At 41.7% G+C, this 21,298-nt stretch overlaps 1 protein-coding gene across 9 annotated transcripts in view; it reads right to left on the bottom strand.

Annotated features, from left to right (window-relative positions):
• Nucleotides 1–21,298, bottom strand: part of SCN8A (sodium voltage-gated channel alpha subunit 8) — an 85,230-nt gene that overhangs the window by 28,369 nt on the left and 35,563 nt on the right. For 5 of the 9 annotated variants that reach the window (XM_069970290.1, XM_069970292.1, XM_069970288.1 and 2 more), the window contains 9 exons: nt 19,827–20,048; nt 16,749–16,812; nt 15,115–15,256; nt 14,606–14,809; nt 14,117–14,407; nt 10,802–11,152; nt 7,640–7,775; nt 3,596–3,834; nt 506–679 (listed from right to left, as the gene is read on the bottom strand). In XM_069970290.1, the coding sequence (XP_069826391.1) occupies nt 506–679; nt 3,596–3,834; nt 7,640–7,775; nt 10,802–11,152; nt 14,117–14,407; nt 14,606–14,809; nt 15,115–15,256; nt 16,749–16,812; nt 19,827–20,048 (1,823 nt within the window). Of the gene's footprint in view, nt 1–505; nt 680–3,595; nt 3,835–7,639; nt 7,776–10,768; nt 11,153–14,116; nt 14,408–14,605; nt 14,810–15,114; nt 15,257–16,748; nt 16,813–19,826; nt 20,049–21,298 lie in introns of all 9 variants that reach the window. The other 4 variants (XM_069970293.1, XM_069970287.1, XM_069970284.1 and 1 more) reach the window with 1 other exon arrangement.

Genomic DNA, 21,298 nt, shown 5'->3' with positions numbered 1-21,298 from the left:
CAGCCCTTGGGCAGAGCAGGGGATCGAGAACTGCAGGTCTTTAGAAGCCCTGCAGTTCCCAATGCAAACATTGGTGGCAGTAGAGGGGCGTCTACACATTATTTTAATAAAGTTATATTACATAGTAATATAACTTTATTAAAGCAATGTATTAGCAAAAAAAAAATGTTTCCAGTCTTCAGAGTACCCGTTTAAGTATACAAATTAGACAAAGTAATGTAGAAATTGATCACAAAAAAAAAACAAAAACATAAGGCTGGGAACAAAACACAAAACAGCTTTTCGAATTTGAATCCACTTCTTGCTTTGGCACAAAAACTGCAGGGGCAGTTCTCAAAAAAACTCCTGTGTGCGTTTCCAGCCTAAAAGTTAGACATTACCAGAAGAAAAAAATCAAGAAACCCTGCTAAAAATGATTGCACCAGCAGAGGGCACAATGTAAAATAATATTTTTTATCAAGTCTTAAGCAGTATAACATGTAAGCATTATTAGGACACAACATACCAATCGAAAAGATCGCAATACAGAGAGCCCTTCAACACCTTGGAGACCCAGTTCCATTAAACTGAGAGACACAATAAAACTATCGAAAATATTCCAGCCTTCCTGAAAGTAATAGTATGGATCCATTGCCACCAACTTCAAAAACATTTCTGCTGTAAAAATGCCGGTAAAAACCTAAAAAAAAATAAAAATATATTTGAATATGATAACATGTACCAGCAAACGCGGTCATCAGAAAATGATATTGTTTAAATCAGGTCATATGTTAAATTTATTTTTAGGAGTTTTCAGTGATTTTTTTTCTTTTAATATTCTATTTTACCTGTATTATAAAACAATTCTGAAATCTTGCAGTTTCTATTCGGACAACTAGGCCTAATGGCCCTATTCCACGGAACGTTTGTCGTTCATAAATTCGCTAAAACGACCGCTCGTTAACGATAATCGTTCCGTGGAATAGATGTAAACGATCGAACGACTACAGCAAAATCGTCTTTCAGTCGTTATAAAATGTTTTTCAACATGTCGAAAAAAAAACGTTAGTCTTTCAACGATAATTCGCTAATCGTTTTGTTGAATTAGAAATCGTGAAATCGTTCACCCAATGTGTTGAAAAACTAGGTGTGTTGTATTCAAATTATCACCCCGGCGAACGTTTTAAACGAGCATGTAACGACCGCAAAGTAATCGTTATCGTTCACGTGTTATATGTTGTCGTTCGCAAAATATAGTCGTGAATTAATCGTTAACAAGCGGTCGTTTTAGCGAATTTATGAACGACAAACGTTCCGTGGAATAGGGCCATAAGACTAAGAGACTTTCTGTTCTGTCTGTGATAAGGAGAAGGCTCCTGGAAAGTGATCTGTACAGCATTACAGGAACAGGAGACAACAGTAGCTAAAAAAGACAAAAGGTAAAGCTCACAGCTGAGACTCCACCTTCTTGTTAAATTACCTTTGCCGAGGTCACAAAATATGACCAGTAACTTAACCAATTCATATCAATGTGACAGGTCCAGTCCATTGCTGTAAAGCACATCACTAAATGCAGTTAGAAACTGCTTAGGCACAATGGCTTCCCCCATAATATATTTTTTTAAATTACAATAAAAAATTAAAACAGATTAGAAAAAAAAAAGTTTCAATATTTGGATCTAATTGGTAAAAAATTTTTTGTTGATATAAGCCCTTTAACAGGAACCGGTAATCAGATTAGGGTATGTTTACACTATGTCTTTTTAGGCGAAATAATGGCCGTGATTTAAATGATGGACGAAACTTTTTATATGTCAAATTATGTAAAATTAGATTTACTTTAAAGGGAATTGTGTTTTCTACAAATCCTTGATGTATATTTTTTTAACCCAATCTTCTTCCTATGATTTGGATAACAGAAAGCAGCATGGAGATTTACTGTGCGATGAAGCTGAAGTCTATGCCATTATGATTTGGTAAGGGTTTCTACTAGAATTGTTGCCTATTTCTGCCATAAATTAAAGTATGTATGGCGGGCCACTGTTTGCCACAATTTCAGGATAATTGTTCTTCTGAAATCTTGCAATTTGTCCATCAGTCCTACAATTAAGCTAAGATTGTACTGTACTTGTACTGTACTTGTACTGTACAGATCATTGCCCTTGTTATCAATACAGGCAACATTCTGTCATATAGTCATTCATTTGACTAGAACAGGTATGAGAAGATGGCAGCCCCCATAATAGTCCATAACAAAATTACAATCAGAAAATAAAAAACTATTTAGAAAAAAAAGAATATGTTTCTTGGCATAAAACATAGCTTAACCCCTTGCCTCCGTAGCCTGTTTTAGCCTTAATTCCCAGGGCTTATTTTTCCAATCTGACCTGTCTTTCTTTAGGTAGTGATAACTTTGCAATGCTTTAAACTATCAAAGTAATTCTCAGTAATTATGGTGATGTCATTTAGGGGCGGACAGAGACTGCAGGGAGGAATGAGCAGGGCATATGTAGGCACAGTACACCAGCACTCTCTGTCTGGGGAGAGAGGGGTTACAGCTATGAAGAGATTACTTCCACAGTCCTGTCCCCTGATGCAAGCCCCAGCTTGAAGTGGATCTACTATGATTTGGGAGGTGAGGGAGACTTCCTGGGTCAGAGTACAGTGCTGTAGACCCCGCTATGCAGACCATGCCCCTCCTTCACTCCCACCCAGTACAGGGAGCTCTTAAACCAAAGCAATGCTCTTAAACCAAGTCACAATTTTGAAAAACTGTGAGCTCTTAAACCAAAACGCTCTTAAACCAAGGTACCACTGTATATATCGTGCATTACAGCACAGATTGATCTGTGCTGTAATGCATTATAACTGTATCAGCTGTCAGTTTCACACTGACAGCGGCTCCAGGAGGAGAGGTTGGAGGGAACGGGTCTCCTTCCAGATTCCCCATAGACGCTGCGGTCGCACCGACCGTACTGTCTATGGGGTTAACTGCCTGGCGAGGGGGGGGGGGGGGTTGGTAGCGCGGCTCCTCTCCGGGCAGTGGCGGCGGGAGGAGGCAATGCTCGGCAGCCTCCTCCCGCTGCCCGATCTCATGTAGGGACAGAGGGGGGAGGCAGGTATAGTATGACGTCCAGGGACGTCACGAGGCAGTCTGGCACTGCTTTTCATGACCTCCCTGGTCGTCATATTGGGGGAAGGGGTTAAAGGGGAACTTGAGTGTATTTTTTTTTTTCTTTCACATCAGCTGGTGTCAGAATGTGCCAGGGATTTGTAATTTACTTCTATTGAAAAATCTCAACTCTTCATGTATTTATCAGCTACTGTATGCTTTGCCCTTTCAATCTTCTCCCACTAATGGCGGATAGAGATTTGCTTTTGTGGCATACAGACAACCAGAAGACTGCTTGCATGCATATGTTAATAAATTTGGTGTACTTTACTTCATAGTAGTTTGGATGTAATGCTGGACTTAGTAAATTCCAGTCTATATACGTTTTGAAGGAATTCATTTATCTTTATACACACAGTTATACAAATAGTTATAATGTGAAGGAAAGTAGCTTATGCTCCTATGTGTTTAGAGATTGATGCAATATATGAAACAATGACCTACCAGATTTCCTACATATAAAACTCCTTCAAACTGCGGAGTCATAGGGTAGTGCTCCATCGCCATGAACAAAGTGTTAAGGACAATGCAAATGGTTATGGCCAAGTCCACAAAGGGATCCATTACAATCATGTTCACTATGGTCTTAATACGTATCCATAAAGGGCAACACGTCCATATCAAATATGTGTCTGCAAACTTGTACCAGCAAGGTGGACACTTCCTCTGAGATTCTTCCAGTTCTAAAGCAAGAAAATAATAGGATTAAAGGGGTATTCTCCCCAAAATTATTTTTGCATTAATACATTGCCCAAGCATAGCTTTCCAACTTTCCAATATCAATCTATTATGGATTTTGCATAGTTTTGCTGTTATCTAGGTGCACTCACCACCTGTGTTCACATAAAATCATAAAATCTCAGTCCAACCCGACACGCTCCCTGCTCCTGGCCCACACTCTCCGTGTCGGGATCACGTGTCCTCCGTCTCTTCTATGGACTGGGTTAGCGCTTCTAACCCTGCTCACTGAAGTGAGGGAAGACAGGTCACTGTGTGGTCCCCTCAGCTCTCCCGCTGCCGCCGCTCACCCTCCTCTCTCCCCCCAGCTCACCTGCTGCCGCCGCTCGCCAAATCTGATCACCCTCCAGCTCACTCGCTGCCGCCGCTTACCCTCCTCTCTCCCCCCAGCTCACCTGCGGCCGCCGCTCACCCCATCCGCTCACCCCATCCGCTCACCCTCCAGCTCACCTGCTGCCACCGCTCACCCTCCTCTCTCCCTGCAGCTCACCCGCAGCTGCCGCTGACCCCATCCGCTCACCCGCTGCTACCGCTCACCCCCCTCTCTCCCCCCAGCTCACCCTCGGCTGCCACTCACCCTCCTCTCTCCCCCCAGCTCACCCTCGGCTGCCGCTCACCCTCCTCTCTCCCCCCAGCTCACCCGCTGCTACCGCTCACCCCCCTCTCTCCCCCCAGCTCACCCTCGGCTGCCACTCACCCTCCTCTCTCCCCCCAGCTCACCCTCGGCTGCCGCTCACCCTCCTCTCTCCCCCCAGCTCACCCGCGGCTGCCGCTCACCCTCCTCTCTCCCCCCAGCTCACCCTCGGCTGCCGCTCACCCTCCTCTCTCCCCCCAGCTCACCCTCGGCTGCCGCTCACCCTCCTCTCTCCCCCCAGCTCACCCTCGGCTGCCGCTCACCCTCCTCTCTCCCCCCAGCTGACCAGCGGCTGCCGCTCACCCTCCTCTCTTCCCCCAGCTCACCCGCGGCTGCCGCTCACCCTCCTCTCTCTCCCCAGCTCACCCGCTGCTGCCGCTCACCCCATCCACTCACCCGCTGCCGCCGCTCACCCCATCCGTTCACCCGCTGCCGCCGCTCACCCTCCTCTCTTCCCCCAGCTCACCCACGGCCAACGCAACCCCCCCTCACCCTTCTCTCTTCCCCCAGCTCAGTTCACACTCTCTCTGCTCTGCTATATCACTCTCTCTCTGCTCTGCTATATCACACTCTCTCAGCTCTGCTCCCTTCTACTGCCTCAACTTTACTGTATCATGGACCAATCAGACAGAAGCATTGCATGATGGGAAATGTAGTTTCCTATCTTGGTTATAGACCATTTTTTAGAAATCTTGTAACTCAGGAATGGCAGCAGCTAGAGAGACAGGAGACGGCTCAAAATACTCAGGGGGACTTGGTGAATAAGACCAGCTAGGTTTGGGGGGGTTTTCATTTTTTTAGCTCTTGGGGTGAATACCCCTTTAAATTTAGGTTTTCCAGATACTTTTCAGTGTATGGTCACAATAAAAGGGATGTGGCTTCAATAAGGATGGCGTAGGCACAGTTAGGTTAAGGCTAACATTTGACCTAAAATTAGATTAGACAGTCTCACTGTATCAGTAGTAAAAAATACCATTCAAAACAGGATTAAGGTCCCTTTTACACATCACTGTCCGCAATTATGAATATGTTATTGGGGACAGTATAGTACCCATTGATTTGAACGGTCCTTTTTACACATTGTTGTCAAACAATGTTCAGAATTAATATCCATGATCATTAATTCTGGCTGTTGTTTGACAACGCTTCTCAGTACGTAGTGGGAACACCGCCTAAGAGTTAGGACTCCTTCACACCTCTGTTGTTCCGGAGGTAGCCATGGACCTACGGCTTCGGGCGGGACCTCAGATATGCATCCGCTGATGTGTGAAAGGGCGCAGACTCCTGCATTCAAGATAGGGCATCTGTGCTGCAGTCGTGAGCCATATAATGGCTTGCCAGTATTTTTTAGATTCCAGCCCCAGAACACATTCGTAGCTCATACAGACTTGCATATAGGGTCACAGAAATGAATTGGTCTGCATTCTGCAGCTACAAACAGAATTAGCGAATGTCCAAGGGGCTAATTCTGTCCATAGCTGTGGGTCTGACGGATGTTTAGACCATTACCTCAACATTTTTCTGTCTAATTATATCAATTAAGATACAGGCTATGTTCACACGTCATATGAGACCGGCCGTTCCGTGACCCCGGCCGGGTCACGGAACGGTCGGCCTCTAGCCGGATCATCTCGGCCGGTACTTAAGTACCGGCCGGATGATCTTTCCGGCCGCAGAGCTCTGATGCGGGCGCATCAGCGCCCGCCCGCATCAGAGCTTACCATAGCACACAGTGAAGCAAGCCACCGGAGAAAACATGTCAGTTATTTGCGGCCCCGTATGGGATCCCGGCCGGAGCGTATACGATGTGTATACGCTGTGTATACGCTCTGTCCGGGATCCCATTGAAAGTAAGGCATTGTTCGATCGCGCCAAAAGTACGGCCGTTGTTGCCATCGGCAACAACGGCCGTACTTTTACGTAGTGTGAACATAGCCACATACTGTAATTGGATAGGATAAATAATCATAGGAGACATTGAAGAGGCACTGCGGTCCATGCTGCCTTTTTGACAATATTTGGTCTTTTCTCTGTTCTTAAAAAGAGACCAAACAGAGAAAGTCACAGTCTTTTGTGTGCTCACAGACAAGGCTTGGTATTGGAGGTATCTGGCTAGTCCTGTGTTTTGAGACTCTTCAATGAGGCTCCACGGACTCCTCTTTTGCATACTCATGTTTCCCAGGGGGCAATGCACCTAGGACTTCACTGCATTGAGCGCTTTCATTAGCAGCCGGCAGTGTTGTCATTTGGCTGTTCTCCCTGAGTTCAGCAATCTGTTTCTCTTATGGCTTGGTATTGACTGACAGCCATTCCTGAGTGTGCACAGAGCGGGAAAAGTCTTCACTGCACATGTGTACAGCTGCTGCATGTCCACATTAAGTAGCAGAGAATCTTGATGGTGCTTGCACTGTATGGTCAGCTCTCCTGTCACAGCACCAAAACCTCTGTAACCACACAGTGACATTATACTTTGTTCCATAACAGAGAGAATTGTCTCATGGTAAGCATGCATAGTTGATAATATAATTAGCAACAGTTAATTGCCCTCATTTGATGAACCTGCATGATGAACAGGTGTCTTTTCCTTCTGTGAGCATGCGATGGACTTCCTGTGTTTGGTTAATTTCATAAACAGAGAAAAGAGCAAATATCGACATGGAGGGAGAATGGACCACAGTTTAGCCATATGTATAGTGTTGATTTACGCATAAAAAAAACGTATAAATAAATAAACAAGCAAGTATATTGCACAGCTACTTTCTTCCAGAGACAGCACCACTCTTGGATCCAGTTCAGGTATGGTTTACAAGTAAGGTCCATTTACTTCAATTAAACTAAGTTATAAAACCCCAACCCAGTGGTGCTGTCTCTGGAAGTAAGTAGCCATGTTTGTGTAGCGTTGGATAACCCATTTAAAGCAATAATATTGCCTATATACTGTCCACAGTAAATTTTCCATCTGCATATGCCAAGCATTGAGTGCCAGTGGCCCAATGTACAGTATGTCCAATGCAGTATGCACAATAGTTCAATACAGAGACCTCCAGAAAAATAAAAATAAAAGAGTGTTTTTTTTTCTATAATGAGAGACATATCTAGACACAAGTGTCCTTTACCTTCCACCAGTGTCTGTGTTAGGACACTCATGACACTGTTGGCTCTATTCTTTTTCCCAAATGATGCGTGCAGTTGATCCATAGATACTCGGAGAGACCCAGATGGCTTCTTTTTGATCTCCACCTCTGTTGTAGGCTGTAAAAGAATACATCTAGTTATACAAAAGGGGTTGGAGGAACCTTATATTCTTACTTCTTTTTTGAAGAAATATTCAAATCATCAAAATATTTTGACCTCTAGAATCATTTAGAATTTTTTTGCAATCACTAACCAGCCACTTATTCTATTCCATACATAAAACTAAAGCCAGCGGCATATTACTACAGGGTGTACCCTAAAATACTTCCATGTGGATTAGAATTATGTAATATGATCAGAATCGCATATTACCGAGTATATATTCATCTAAATTCTAATTTTCCCTTTAAGGCCCATGTTGATAACTGAACACTATTCTGTAATGTATATGTACAATTTATCTACATAACAAGTAACTTTCTAAGTTAATTGTATGACCTACATACTCATCCTGGGTATTCCAGTCCAGAGCTGTACTTATAATTCTGCAGGCTTCAGCACTATCATTGTTAGTTTAGTTCACGTATAGGGAATGCTTAGGCCATTTTTTTTTAAAGGGGTAGTTCAGAATTTATTTTCTTTCAAATCAACTGGTGCTAGAAACTGTGAAAGATTTGTAATTTACTTGTATTAAAAAAAAAATCTCAAGTCTACCAGTACTTATCAACTTCTGTATGTCCTGCAGAAAGTGGTATATTCTTTTCAGTCTGGAGAGCAGGAGAGGGTTTTCTATGGGGATTTGCTACTGCTTTTGACAGGTCCTGTCATGGACAGAGGTGGCAGCAGAGAGCACTGTGTCAGACTGGAAAGAAAAAAACACTTCATGCAGCACATACAGCAGTTGGTAAGTACTGCAAGACTTGAGGTTTTTTTTAAATAGAAATAAATTACAAATCAATGTCACTTTCTGGCTCCAGTTCATTTGAAATATTTTTTTTTTTTTGCTGATCTACCCCTTTAAGGAAGACTTTATACTAAACTAACTTCTGTACATCTATCTGATTATAGGGGCCCAGCTAGCTATTAGGGGATCTTTCTATTGACAAGTTTTTTGACAGTTTACCACAGCAATCATAGGACTAGTGAATGCATGTATGTATTACATAGTGTCATTCTATATGACCTGTACATTGGTGAAAATAGGGTGAACTAAAGATCATTTCCCCAGTAAATAGTAGTCTACAATCTGTCACTTTCTTTCAAGTTAGAAAAAAATATAACTAAACCCTTTTGCCATTTAGGAATCCTAGAAAGCTGAATAAGGATGCCTGTAGAGGTTGTAACGGTACTGGCTAGTGGTCATTTTAGAAATGTATGAGGACAGTGGGCACACAAACTCGGCAGACAAGATGAGAGTCCAAGCTAACACAAGTGTCTGCACCCCACCGGGACATAGGCCATCAATGTTTGAGCCCCTTTAATACAAGTACTAGTAACTAGTAAATACTAGTAACCTTTCAGAGTCTATTTGCCCCCAGATGTTGTGATGTACAACACTAGCAAGAGTGATATGAATGAGGAGAACTGATAGCTTATGCCCTTAACTGGATCAGAACCCCAGGAATGTGAATGTGACATATAAAAATATGGTTCTTTATTTATAACCCATTTGATTTGTATTGTTATGTAATATAAGCATGCATCATGCTATTCTTGAGTACCCATGCTAGGTTAGAGAAGGAAATTGGAGTAGTTACACACTAGGCTAACATGCTATCTGGGTATATAAAGACGAAACGTTTATATAACAGTTTAGGTTAGACAAGGCAAAAACAAACTGGAATTTACAGATATATAATTAAAATCAGAAATTCTACATGTATGATTCTACCCTAGTTATAATTCATCTGATGCATAAATTACATGTTCATTTATAGTATAGATAGAAATTATTAGGGGGGGGGGAGGTTCCAGGAAAAATCCAAAAGTAACCCTATATCTCCCCATCCACTAAAGCAAAAAATGCCGCCCCACTTACCTTCCCGTCCCCACAGGGCTGCAGCTGTGATACTTTTTGGTTGTTCTTTCTTCTCCTGATGACATCCTGCTTGCTCCTCAGCCAATCACAGTGCTGAGCGGGGGGCATCATCAGGAAGATGAAAGAACACAGCTGTGGTGACCAGAAGATAGGAGGGAGGGAAGTTTGCAGGCATTTGTTGTTTTAGTGCAAGGGTAAGCATGGGGTTAACTTTGAGTTATTCCTGAAAAACCATCTTTAAAGTGACTGTACCACCTTGGCCCAGGCAGAAGCGCTGGAGCGGACCGAACCACCCTTAGTGGGAGGAAACCCTAGCCCCTCTATGATAGGGTTCCATTGATTCTAATGGAGTCACGTCATGGAGGGGCTGGGGTTTCTTCCCACTAAGGGTAGGTCAGCCCACCTCCAGTGCTTCAGCCAGGGCCTGGTGGTACAGTCACTTTAAGGTATGAACCCATTGGTATTTGTAGTGTAGGGAAACCGTACTCTTCACTTCAACTTTCTGTCTGGTTGTAGATGACAGGCCCCATTGTAAGTCTTTGGAGGCAGCCTCCTGCAGTGAGAAAGAGATGGCAGTGAGTCAGGAAGTGAAGTTCTCAGACAATCACTTCTCCCATCTCTATCTCATGATCGTTGGGGGTCTGAACACCCAGATCCCAACAGATTAAAACTTTTGACATGTTTCTGTGACATGACAATTCTTTCTAAAGAGGGCCACTTTAACTATATGCCCTCAATATATATAGGCAGTCTTTCTGCTTTTTTTCCCTAGGTTAAAGAACCATAAGTGTTTTTGGTTATTGGATATTAAACCATAAATGTAAATTTCCAGCATGTTTTTGTCTTCTTATTAGACATGGGAAAAGACTGTAGAATTGTGGGGGGAAAAAAAACTTAAAAAGACTAAGCAAAATCTTTTTTCAGGTTAAGAAAAAGGTTAGAATAAGGTTAGGAGAAAACCAGTACTCATTCCACCGGGGAAGAAGGATCCAACTGAGTATTTCAGGGCGGCATACAGGAAGCAGGAGGGTGGACCGCCATGCCTAGACTAAACTACAATAGACTTTCTTACGCTGTCATCAGTAGCTGCCTTATCTATTTTCACCTCAGGCAGAAGACGTCCACCAGGGATTTTGGATCCCGGAGCACCAATTAATGACACCACGCCATTACAATCCACCGCGCTGTTCCTTTTAACGTTTCTTCGTAGGTTTGGAAAGATGCGAGAGGATCTGCTGCCTTGGCTGTACCCACTGTTGTAACTATTCCTCCGATTGTGCCTGACCGGGATAAACAAGGAGTCTCGTCTGCCTTCACTTTCTTCCACTGTACTGTGTTCATCATCTGCAAACTCATTCTCAGAGACGGGCTCTCTAAAACTTCTCCGAAAACTGAAGATGCTGCTTTTGCTGTTGTGTCTAGACAGATAAGGAGAGCCAGGGATGCTAAGTAGCGACTGCGAAAAGGAAACAAAAGGACATAGATTCTATCACAGTAAATAAAATAAGCCACATGAATTACATCTTTGATATAAAACTCATGTTATCTGTAATTTAAATATGTTACAATTGTCTTTTTTAATTATTTGATTTCCTTCTGTAATTTCTCCTACAATATCAAAAATACGAAAAGGGAAGAAGAATAAAGAAGAATAAAAAAAGACTGGAATGCTAGTGATAAAAAAAATACAGGGAAGTTGTATGGTTCACCATGGTTGGTAAAAGGGAACCTGTCATCACTTTCATGCTGCCTAGACCACCAGTCATTGGGGTGGTCCACGGCAGCTTCTCCCGACCACATTAGCCTCGATTGATAGATCTGTTTTAATTATAGGGGGAGATAGGTCAATGGACCACCATGATGAACTGTGGTTTAAACAGCATGAAATTGATGAAAGCTTTCCGTTCAACACATCATGAGTAGAGATGATCGAACAGGGCCGAGGTTTAGGTTCGTATGAACCCGAACCATCGGCATTTGACTCCCGCTGCCTTCCCGTTCTGTGGAGAAGGTGGAGACAGCCCGAGTACCGGCTGGAAAACAGGGATACAGTCTATTATCTAGGCTGTATCCCTGTTTTCCAGGCGGTACTCGGGCTGTCTCCATCTTCCCCCCGAAACGGGAAGGCAGCGAGAGTCAAATGCTGATAGTTCAGGTTCGAACGAACCTAAACCTCGGCCCTGTTTGATCATCTCTACTCATGAGCGAGTGCATAGTGACCATTAAAGCTGTCCCATGTCACACGGTCGCAGCTATGACTGATAAGGGGGCTGTAGTAGTCACTTTTGTCAGTATGTAGGGAACTTTCTGATAACCGTTGTGGTGTCAGCATGATGGTCATGTTATGATAATGACAAATTCACAGTTTGAGATACTCTTGGTTACATCCCCCATGGTTCATAACTTAGCTGGCTGCACACATGCAGATACTACTCTATACTCTCTACTGCTTTTCTGACTTTGACAGGGCACATTGATCTCTCCTTCTTTTAATTTCCCCACTATTCTGCTTGTCGTGCACTTACAGCTTGTCAGCATTGCACCTCTGCTCTTCTGCTCTAATGTGATATTATCCCTGAGCTACTATGTAGTATTGGATACCAGCAGGACATCTATCTTCTTCTCATATCTAATGCAAAACCTAATGTCCCACTTATCTGTAAAGATACTAAGGGCCCTATTCCACGGGAGCGATAATTGGTCGAATCGGGCTGAATAGGGAATTATCGCTCGGTGGAATAGAGAGAACAATCAGCAAATGATCGTGTCATCGGCTTATCGTTCATTTCGGGCCAGACCTAAAATCATCGGTCCCCCACCGTGCATCGATACGGTGGAATAGCGGTGCGTGGCGGGCGACCGATGATTTGAGAAGCAGCACCATACTTTACCTGTCCGGGTTTCTCCTGCGCTCCGTCTTCCTTCCCGGGTACCGCAGCGTAGCATTAACTCCAGAGCAGCCTGACTAAGCAGTCAGACCGCTCAGCCAATCACAGGCCAGGACCGTCATGGCCAGTGATTGGCTGAGCGGTCTGACAGCTCAGTCAGGTCGCACCGAAGCTGATGTTACGCGGAGGGACATGGGGAGGAAGACGGAGTGCAGGAGAAGCATGGACAGGTAATGTATGGTGCAAGGGCTGCAAGGACATCGGTAACTATGTCCCTGCAGCCATCACTTAACGATCATCGGGGACATGGAATAGGCCCAGTAAACGAGCGCCGATCTAGCAGATCGGCGCTCATTTACATCGTTGCTCGGCCCGTGGAATAGGGCCCTAAGAGACACAGACAATGGAGAGCAGAACAAAAGATGGAAGACTACCTTAGTGTTCATGTACACAGTACTTTACATGTATTTCCAAATCAACCTAAATCTATCTAATGAATATATGGTATACAGTAGCTAGTGCAGGAAGAATAAATCTGACTGCCATAGGCTTATGCACAAATTCTCAAATGCCCAATCACTAACCAGGAGGAAACATGAAGCCATAAATAGGAGGAAAAGAGATATCAGGGGCATGCAGTAGTATAAGATACAGACCTGTTACTTAAAGTTGGGCAAATTTGATCTGTGCAGAGAGATGTAACAAACAATCTACAGTATAAGTATTAAGAAACCTCTGTGGTTTCTAAGTACAGCATATAAGCGCATGACATTAAAGGTTTGGTGATGGAGCGCTTTGAAGGAATTGCAAATGATTTTATATTTTAATACATTTCAGGCCACATATTTATCCTCTTTCCTCCTCTCATTGCTACAGTATATTAGTAAATATTGAAAAGCAAATTATTGGTTTGGTTTTGCTGTCAGTTTAACATTTTTTTTTAGTTAGCATACACAGAAGCATGGTTGACCACATTTAACTGTACATTAAAATTAAGGGTAGCTTCACACGTACTGTATCGCAGTGCATTTTCTAAAGCGGATCCGCAGCAGATTTGACTAAATAACATCAAATCTGCACCATCAAATCTGCTGCGGATCCACAGCAGATTTTACAGTGTGGATTTGATACTGTGTTCATTCATTTAGTCAAATCTGCTGCGGATCGGCAGCAGAAAATCCACTGCGATACGGTGCGTGTGAAGCTACCCTAAACATTCAAAACAGATACAGTGAAACAGTTGAAAAAACGTGGTGTGAACCTAGCTCTAAAAAGAATTTTTGAAACATTCCCAATACTCATTGTTCACCAAGTGTAAAAGGGTGTCCACTAAATATGTTTTTCTATTTGAAATATTAAATAGAAAGAAAAAATTGACAAGAAAATAAAAAAAAATAAAAAAAAAACTTTCAATTTCCCCACAGACTGGCATTACTAGATTCTCCACTTACTATTCAGGGGCACTAAAGTAAGAACATTATACATTATTGTGTGTCTGCTTTGAATGTCACATCTTTTGTGTTTTTCATTACCTGGTCCATGATTGAAAACTTTCTTCCCAGCCTATTGTCAGGATACCAAAACCCTTTTCTCTTCATACCATCTTCCGATTCGGATTTGTAAACTTTCTCAATATCTCCTTTCTCCTCCCCTTCTGACAATTCTTTCTGCCTCTTCTTCCTTCTGCGGTTTCTTTTTTCCTTTGCACTCTTGGTACTCAACTTAGAAAATTCAGAAGACGTCTGAGACATTCGGGCATCCTCTTCCTCGTCTTCCACAGCATCTTCAGTAACAGTGCCAGCAGAGGTAGCCATAGCTGCTGCCTAAATGGCAAAAACAGATAAAATGTTCTAATTTACCAATGAACTATTGTTGGTTAGCAACAAATGAATCAGAAAGAAGTTGATGAATCAAAGGAAGTTGGGGGATCTTACTACTACTTAGTCTTTACTCCCCCTCACAACTCACAATATGGGTCACATATATTTATTAATATATTTTTCTTCAGATTGAGGTCACACCTGCTCCTCCTGATTTTTCTTTAGCTGCTCCAGCATTGCTTTGAATTCATTTTCTTTCTGCTCTGCTTCTTCAAGAGTTGCCTGGTTCTGTTCTTCATAAGCCATAGCTACCACAGCCAGAATCAGGTTCACCAAATAAAATGAGCCAACAAAGATGACCAAAACAAAGAAGATCATGTATGTTTTTCCAGAAGCACGTAGGACCTGAACAACATAAAGAATAATAATGAAGAACAAAATTGGCTATCTTGTAACCAAAAATATAACCAGTCTATAAGTTATAACACAAGGACTTATACTATCACCTATATAGATATAGATATATTTATACAGATACAGATAGATAGCCACATTGCATATGGAATAAAAAAGATCTCAATGATTTGAAATCAAATCTTATATCTTAAATTCATATATTCCTAAAATATTAAAACTAAACAATGTAATTTAAAATGACTATTTGATACAATTGTAACATAAATTGTAAGTGTAAACATTGGTTTCCTTACCAGCTGGTACAAGTTTTCCCAAAAATCCTGAGTCATAAGGCGAAATAAGGCCAAAAAAGCCCAACTAAAGGTATCAAAGTTTGTGTAGCCATAGTTTGGATTTTTCCCTGCTTTCATGCATGTGTATCCTTCTGGACATTGCCTTGGATAAAAAAAACAAAAAAAAACAGAAACAATATTAATACTATATATAGATAGAAGGTTGACAAAGCTTTTGTGCAAATGTAACATAGGTCAAGCTACCACTGAGCACTGGAAGTTACCACTGAGTTGTCTGCCTTTTGAAGAGGCAAGGAAACATATTGCAATAATCAGGAGTATTTTGCAGGATATAATTTATTGAAATGCATATTCCTATCAATTTTAGGTGCCACAGGGTACTGTATGTGCTACACATGACTGAAGAATAGCACTCTACACTCACTATAGCGTTCACTCAGTGATATAGCATCACTTGAGATGAAGTTGTTCTTTAGGTAAAGTGAAAAATAGATTAATCCCTGGATAGTTCAATGGATTTATGGTTGGCTGAAGGATAGATATCAGGGGGTTGTGGTTAACGGTGTATATTCTGAGCAGAGACTGGTTACAAGTGATGTGCCACAAGGGTCTGTTCTGTGTCCTGTGTTTATGTTAGTAATATAGGAGAAGGTTTGGTAGGTAAAGTGTGTCTGTTTGCTGATGACACAAATGTGTGCAGATAATTGGTCCAAACAATGGAAACTGCAGTTTAAGGTTTCCAAATGTAATATAATGCACTGGGGGAGAAGGAATCCTCTATTTGAGTATATTATCATCAGTTCTGTGACAAAGACTTTAGAAGAGAAGGATTTAGGGGTAATGATTTCTGATGGCCTTAAAACAAGTCACCAGTGCAATCTGGCAGTAGGGTAAGCTAAAGCAGGAAAGAAGGGAAGGAGGAGACATGATCAAAACCCTTTAAATAGGTTAAAGGACCAGGTTCAAGAGGAAAGTGTTTTTAAGAAAGAAAAAAAAACTGAACATGAGAACAAGGGGCCACAATCTGAGGTTAGTTGGGGAAAAAATAAAACACGAGTAAATTTTACTTTACTAAATGAGTAGAAGATGCTTGGAACAAACTTCTAGAAAATGTGGTAGGTGAATTTACACTTGCCTGGGATAAACATATATCTATCCTAAGATTATAAGGAAGGAAATACTAAAAAGGCAGGCTAGACAGACTAGGTGTTCTTTTTTCTCCCTAAAATCTTCTTTGTTTCTATGTTTCTAATGGATCTGCAGGCTTTAGGCCTGTAACCTTTAGCACTAATAGTTAAAAAAAAACATAAGACACCAAGGGTCACTGCCATGATGTGTTACTACAGGCTCTCGACAGTATGGTGTAGAGATATGCAGCTCATGCCCAGCAAGTTCCATGCACAAGCTCTATTAATTAAAAAAGGGCTCCTGCACGGAACTCACAGGGACAGTTGCCTCAAAAACCTAACCCCCCAGCTTGAGTTGCATCTCTTTACACCAAACTGTGGAGAGCACTTGGGAACACATCATGGCAGTGACCCTTTCATAAATGTTTTGCTTGTACACAAATAAGCTTTTTACATAAGTTCTTGTAAAACAAAGTCTCTTTACATGGGTCATGCTAGGAAGCTTACCCTGCATCTGTGCCATTGCCACACAGTATTGGATCTGTGGCTCCATGCACTTTATAAAAGTTTGCTGAAAATGGTTATCAGGAAGGAAAAAGAAGAAAATAAAGAGCAAATTAATTATAAAATTCAATTTTAGAAAACTATTTCTTATGTAATATAAGCCAAAGTGAATCTAACATGAAACTTAACAGTTTAATTCAGACAACAATAATAAACCATTTCATCATGCTAACAAATGCAATCTAATAAATGCCTGACAATACTGGAAGCTCCCACAACAGTGAGATATAATCTACTAAAAAAAAGCTAGATATAAGATTTAAACAAAATGAGAGATTCCCTTTTATTTGAGGCCAAGGCTAGTGTGCTAAGAATGTTACCTCTTAAGGTTTTATAGCATATAGAGACTATAAAAACCAAGGGTCAACCAATACATCAGACTGTACTATCCCATGTGTCTATGACATACAAAAATATAATTTAGGATTTTCTGTTCAACCAAGTTCCATTGGTATATTGGCTGTTTAAAATTTGTAATAAATGACAGTAATTTGTAAAATGTAGAGAAAATGGTAAATTAGTTGAAATGATAAAAAAGAAATTGTCTTCCATTCAAAAATTGTTGCATTTTATAAATCAGGTACTGCTGCAAAAGTCCAAGCAAATCTGTTTTCATCCTTTGAGTTTTGATAAAATCACAAGTAGTGTGAAAGCAAAAAAGTTGCCATATTTTTGCATAAATTTCCGTCTGCTCAAAAATGTGGAATGACGTATAAAAAAAAAAAGCACTCTCTACCCTATAATGGGAACATGACGAAAAACAGCCATTTAGAATTTCTTGCAAATTTATTAAAAAAGAAAAACTAAAATTTCACATGGACATATGTATTCAGACTTTTAGCTAGGACAATTAAAATTAGCTTGGGGGAAAGGGGGGGGGGAGTCACCTGTGATAAATTTAGGTGATTGGACAGGATTTAGGAAGACACAGCCCTGTCTATAAATGGTCTCACAGCTGACAATGCATCAGAGCAAAAAGCAAACCATGAGGGGGAACAAGCTACCTGTAGAGCTCAGAGACAAGATTGTGTGGAGGCACTGGGACAAAAAAAATTCTGCTGCGCTGAAAGTGCCCAGGAGAACAGTGGCCTATTCATAAATGGAATACCCACCATGGCTCTTCCTAGAGATTGTCACCCCGCTACATTAAAGGACAACTCCCGCGCTTAGTAACAAAAAAAAACAAAAAAAAAAACTGTTAAACACAGTTTTCATAGTTACCTTTCCACCTAAGTCTGTCTCTGTTTGAATTTCCCACCATTCATAGCCTCAATGAGTTCAGGTCTGCATCTTCATTTCTTCCTTACTTCCTGGTTTAGGCTTCCCATGATGCACTTTGGCTCCTGTGACGTCTAAGTCCCGCCCCTCTTGCAAGTACCTATCCCTCCATTCATTTCCCCTGGTGCACTAAACACTGCCCTCGCTCTCTCGATTTAATCATGCCCCACAACACACAGGGTCTCAGCCTGCACAGCAGCTGCACACACACACACACACACACACTTTCACTTTGCGATGTAAGTAGTGTACAGTACATTGCAATGTGAAAGCTGCAGATGGCTGTCCTGACTGGGGGGAGAGAGGGGGAGGGGGGGGGGGTCACCTGTAGCTGATAAGATGCAGGGAGAGGAGGAAAGAGAAGCAGATAAGACTCCTTCACTCACTGACTCAGTTTCAGAGTTTCTAGGATTCAGAGGGGGAGGGAGAGGGGGGTCCTGTAGCTGGCATCTTGCTGGGAGACAGTCATGGAGGACAAAGATAAACAAACAAAGCAACTCACTGACTATCGATCATCACAAGATGGAGCTGAGAGAGCAGCCTGGTGTCAACAGTAATAAGGTATGTATGAGTTTCCTACACTTCCGGGAGGGGGGTCAAGGGGGGAAAAGATAGGGAAGGAGGGCAGATAGGTGATTGAAGCATATTATAAAGTTATAGAACTTTGTAATGTGTTTCAATAAATGGAAAAAAGTTTTTCACGGGAGTTGTCCTTTAAGAAAGGAGAAGAGCCTTTGTAAGAGTGATGTCCCAGAAAACATCGGTCACTCTGGCTGAGCTATAAAGATCCTGTGTGCAGATGGGAGAAACTTCCCATCAACCATTACTGCAGCACTCCACTAATTTGGGCTTAATGCAGACAAATGAAAGTGGTCTGGACTTTGTAAATAAGCACCTAAAGAACTCAGACTGTGAGAAACAAGATTCACTAATCTTATGACAACATCAGAGCGTGTTGGCATCAGTTCTAACCATTATGTCTGGAGGAGCCAGGCACTGTTTTATTAAGATGAAGGTGACATGTTTGTGGTGATGGATTCGGTTTAAAATCCCCTTGAGTATATTTTCCCCTTATGGCCATGTACCGTATTTTCCAGTGTATAGGGCGACTGGGCGTATAACACGACCCCTGACTTTCAAGAAGATTGTCAGCGATTCGCCTTGTACACCGGAAAATGTTAACCCCTGCCTGACCGCAGCCATTTAACTCACCTAGGGCCCTTCCCGGCCTCCGTGCGCCTCCTGTCCCGTTCCCGGCGTTCATCAGAGAAGCTCGGAGACGCGCAGGTGCCTCGGAAGAATGACAAGAGGCTTCGGGTACTTCGGCTGCTCGGGAGAGCTTCGGGGATACACGGCGCAGACAGTGTATGTCACACTGCCTGCGCTGGAAACGGGACAGGAGACGCGCGGAGGCCAGGAACGGGTCCCAGGTCAGTAAACCTTTTTTTTCTTTTATAGGGGTCGTCCCACACGGTGGGGATGCGGCCATTTTTTACCTCCCCAACCCTATGGGGCGACCATACCCAGCTTATAAGACGACCCCTGACTTCTAAGAAGATTTTTCGGGGTTGAAAGTAGTCTTATACGCCAGAAAATACGGTAATAGTGGTTAAGCATGTCTTTAAATTATATTTATAGCTGCTCCGTCAAGATGGCCACCCCCATAACCAAGTACAAATAAACATTAGACAAAATGTATAAAAAAGTATAACAGGGTATTAGCAAAGACACAAAGCTACATACTGTCATTGTTTATATATTCTTCAAAGTCAAACCCTTTGCTGCCATTGGCCAAGTATTGTTCATCCATGTTGATTGGCCAAACAACACACTTCCGCCTTAAATGACCCATGAAAAGCTGTAGACCGATTAAAGCAAAGACACTGAGGCAAAACACTGTCAAAATCATGACATCGGACAATTTCTTCACAGACTGAATAAGGGCACCCACAATAGTCTTCAGACCTGCAGAATACAATGAAAAAGAAATGTTTTTTGACTCTGTACTGCTGTATGATTTCATGTAAAACCAACAATAGAGAACTAAAAAATAGATATTTTATGTCGAAACATCAGGGATAAAATTTTAAGGTTTTTGCCCCAAAAAAACACTGCTTTCTTATAAAGACACATTTATCCAAAGGCTGCATGGGGTATTGCATCTCAGTGCCATTCACTTCAGTAGGTTGAGGCTGCAATACCAGACACAACCTAAAAGCAGGTGTGGCACTTATATGAGAAGAAAGCAGCTATGTTTTTATAATTTGTTCAGCAGGTTTTTCCAAAAGAATTTCACTGCTTAACAGAAATAATCTAAAAACTTCATGCAACGTAAAGCAAACAGTAATGTACATGAATTCATCTCCATGTTGGATAGTTAGGCATGTCAGACATAATGCAGACTGCCTTCTATATGGGACAACATGAAAGAAGTATTCCAGTTTTAGCAAATGAAAGTACTTTTATAAAAAGTGTATAAGTTTTTTCAAAAATTTCTAAATTTATTCTTGCAGTCATTCAATAGAAACCTTTGTTGTTTGATTCTATGAGGATTATTACTTTGCATATACACTTAGCTACAGGGAGACTGCACAACCCACCAGGGTGTTGCCTAGGGCAAACCTAACACATAACAACAACTTCAAAGAACAGAAAAGGAGTAGTTCCTGGTGGACGGAACGCGTAGGGCATCATGGGTCACCCCAATTCTCCTTTGCTTCCCATGCACATGGTGATATGAATTTTTGTGCATTTAGTCTATATATTTAATTTTTGTGCATTTGATCTTTCACACCATGTAGTATTTCGATCTGTTTTTTTGTAAATGGTATTAGGATATTTTTGATTGGCATTTTCAGACACAGCACTTTATATTTATTGATATTATTTTGTGTATACAGGTGTCTATCTACTAGGGAAGGTTGTTATATATATTTAATTGGGATGTAGACCTGGGGGTTTCCTTGTATTGTCTGGTTCTCCCATGTTGTTTTTTATTTTAATTGTTTTTAATCATGTATAGGGATTCTAGCCCAATTGTTGTTGTGTAATGTCTATCATGTAATTCTAATAAAGATTTGTTCATTTTTCTATTATCCAGGTGTGCGCCTGCATTGTTATGGGCTTACTCCTTTTCTGTTCTTTGAAGTTGTGATTATTACTATGCAAGTGCTTGAGTTGCTACAAGACAGTTCTGATAACTGTGCTGTAACAAG

The sequence above is a fragment of the Dendropsophus ebraccatus genome, chromosome 5, assembly GCF_027789765.1.
Source record: "Dendropsophus ebraccatus isolate aDenEbr1 chromosome 5, aDenEbr1.pat, whole genome shotgun sequence".
Taxonomy (NCBI): domain Eukaryota; kingdom Metazoa; phylum Chordata; class Amphibia; order Anura; family Hylidae; genus Dendropsophus; species Dendropsophus ebraccatus.
Note: the sequence above shows the minus strand (reverse complement) of the source record. Positions and strands in the feature narration are given on the sequence as shown.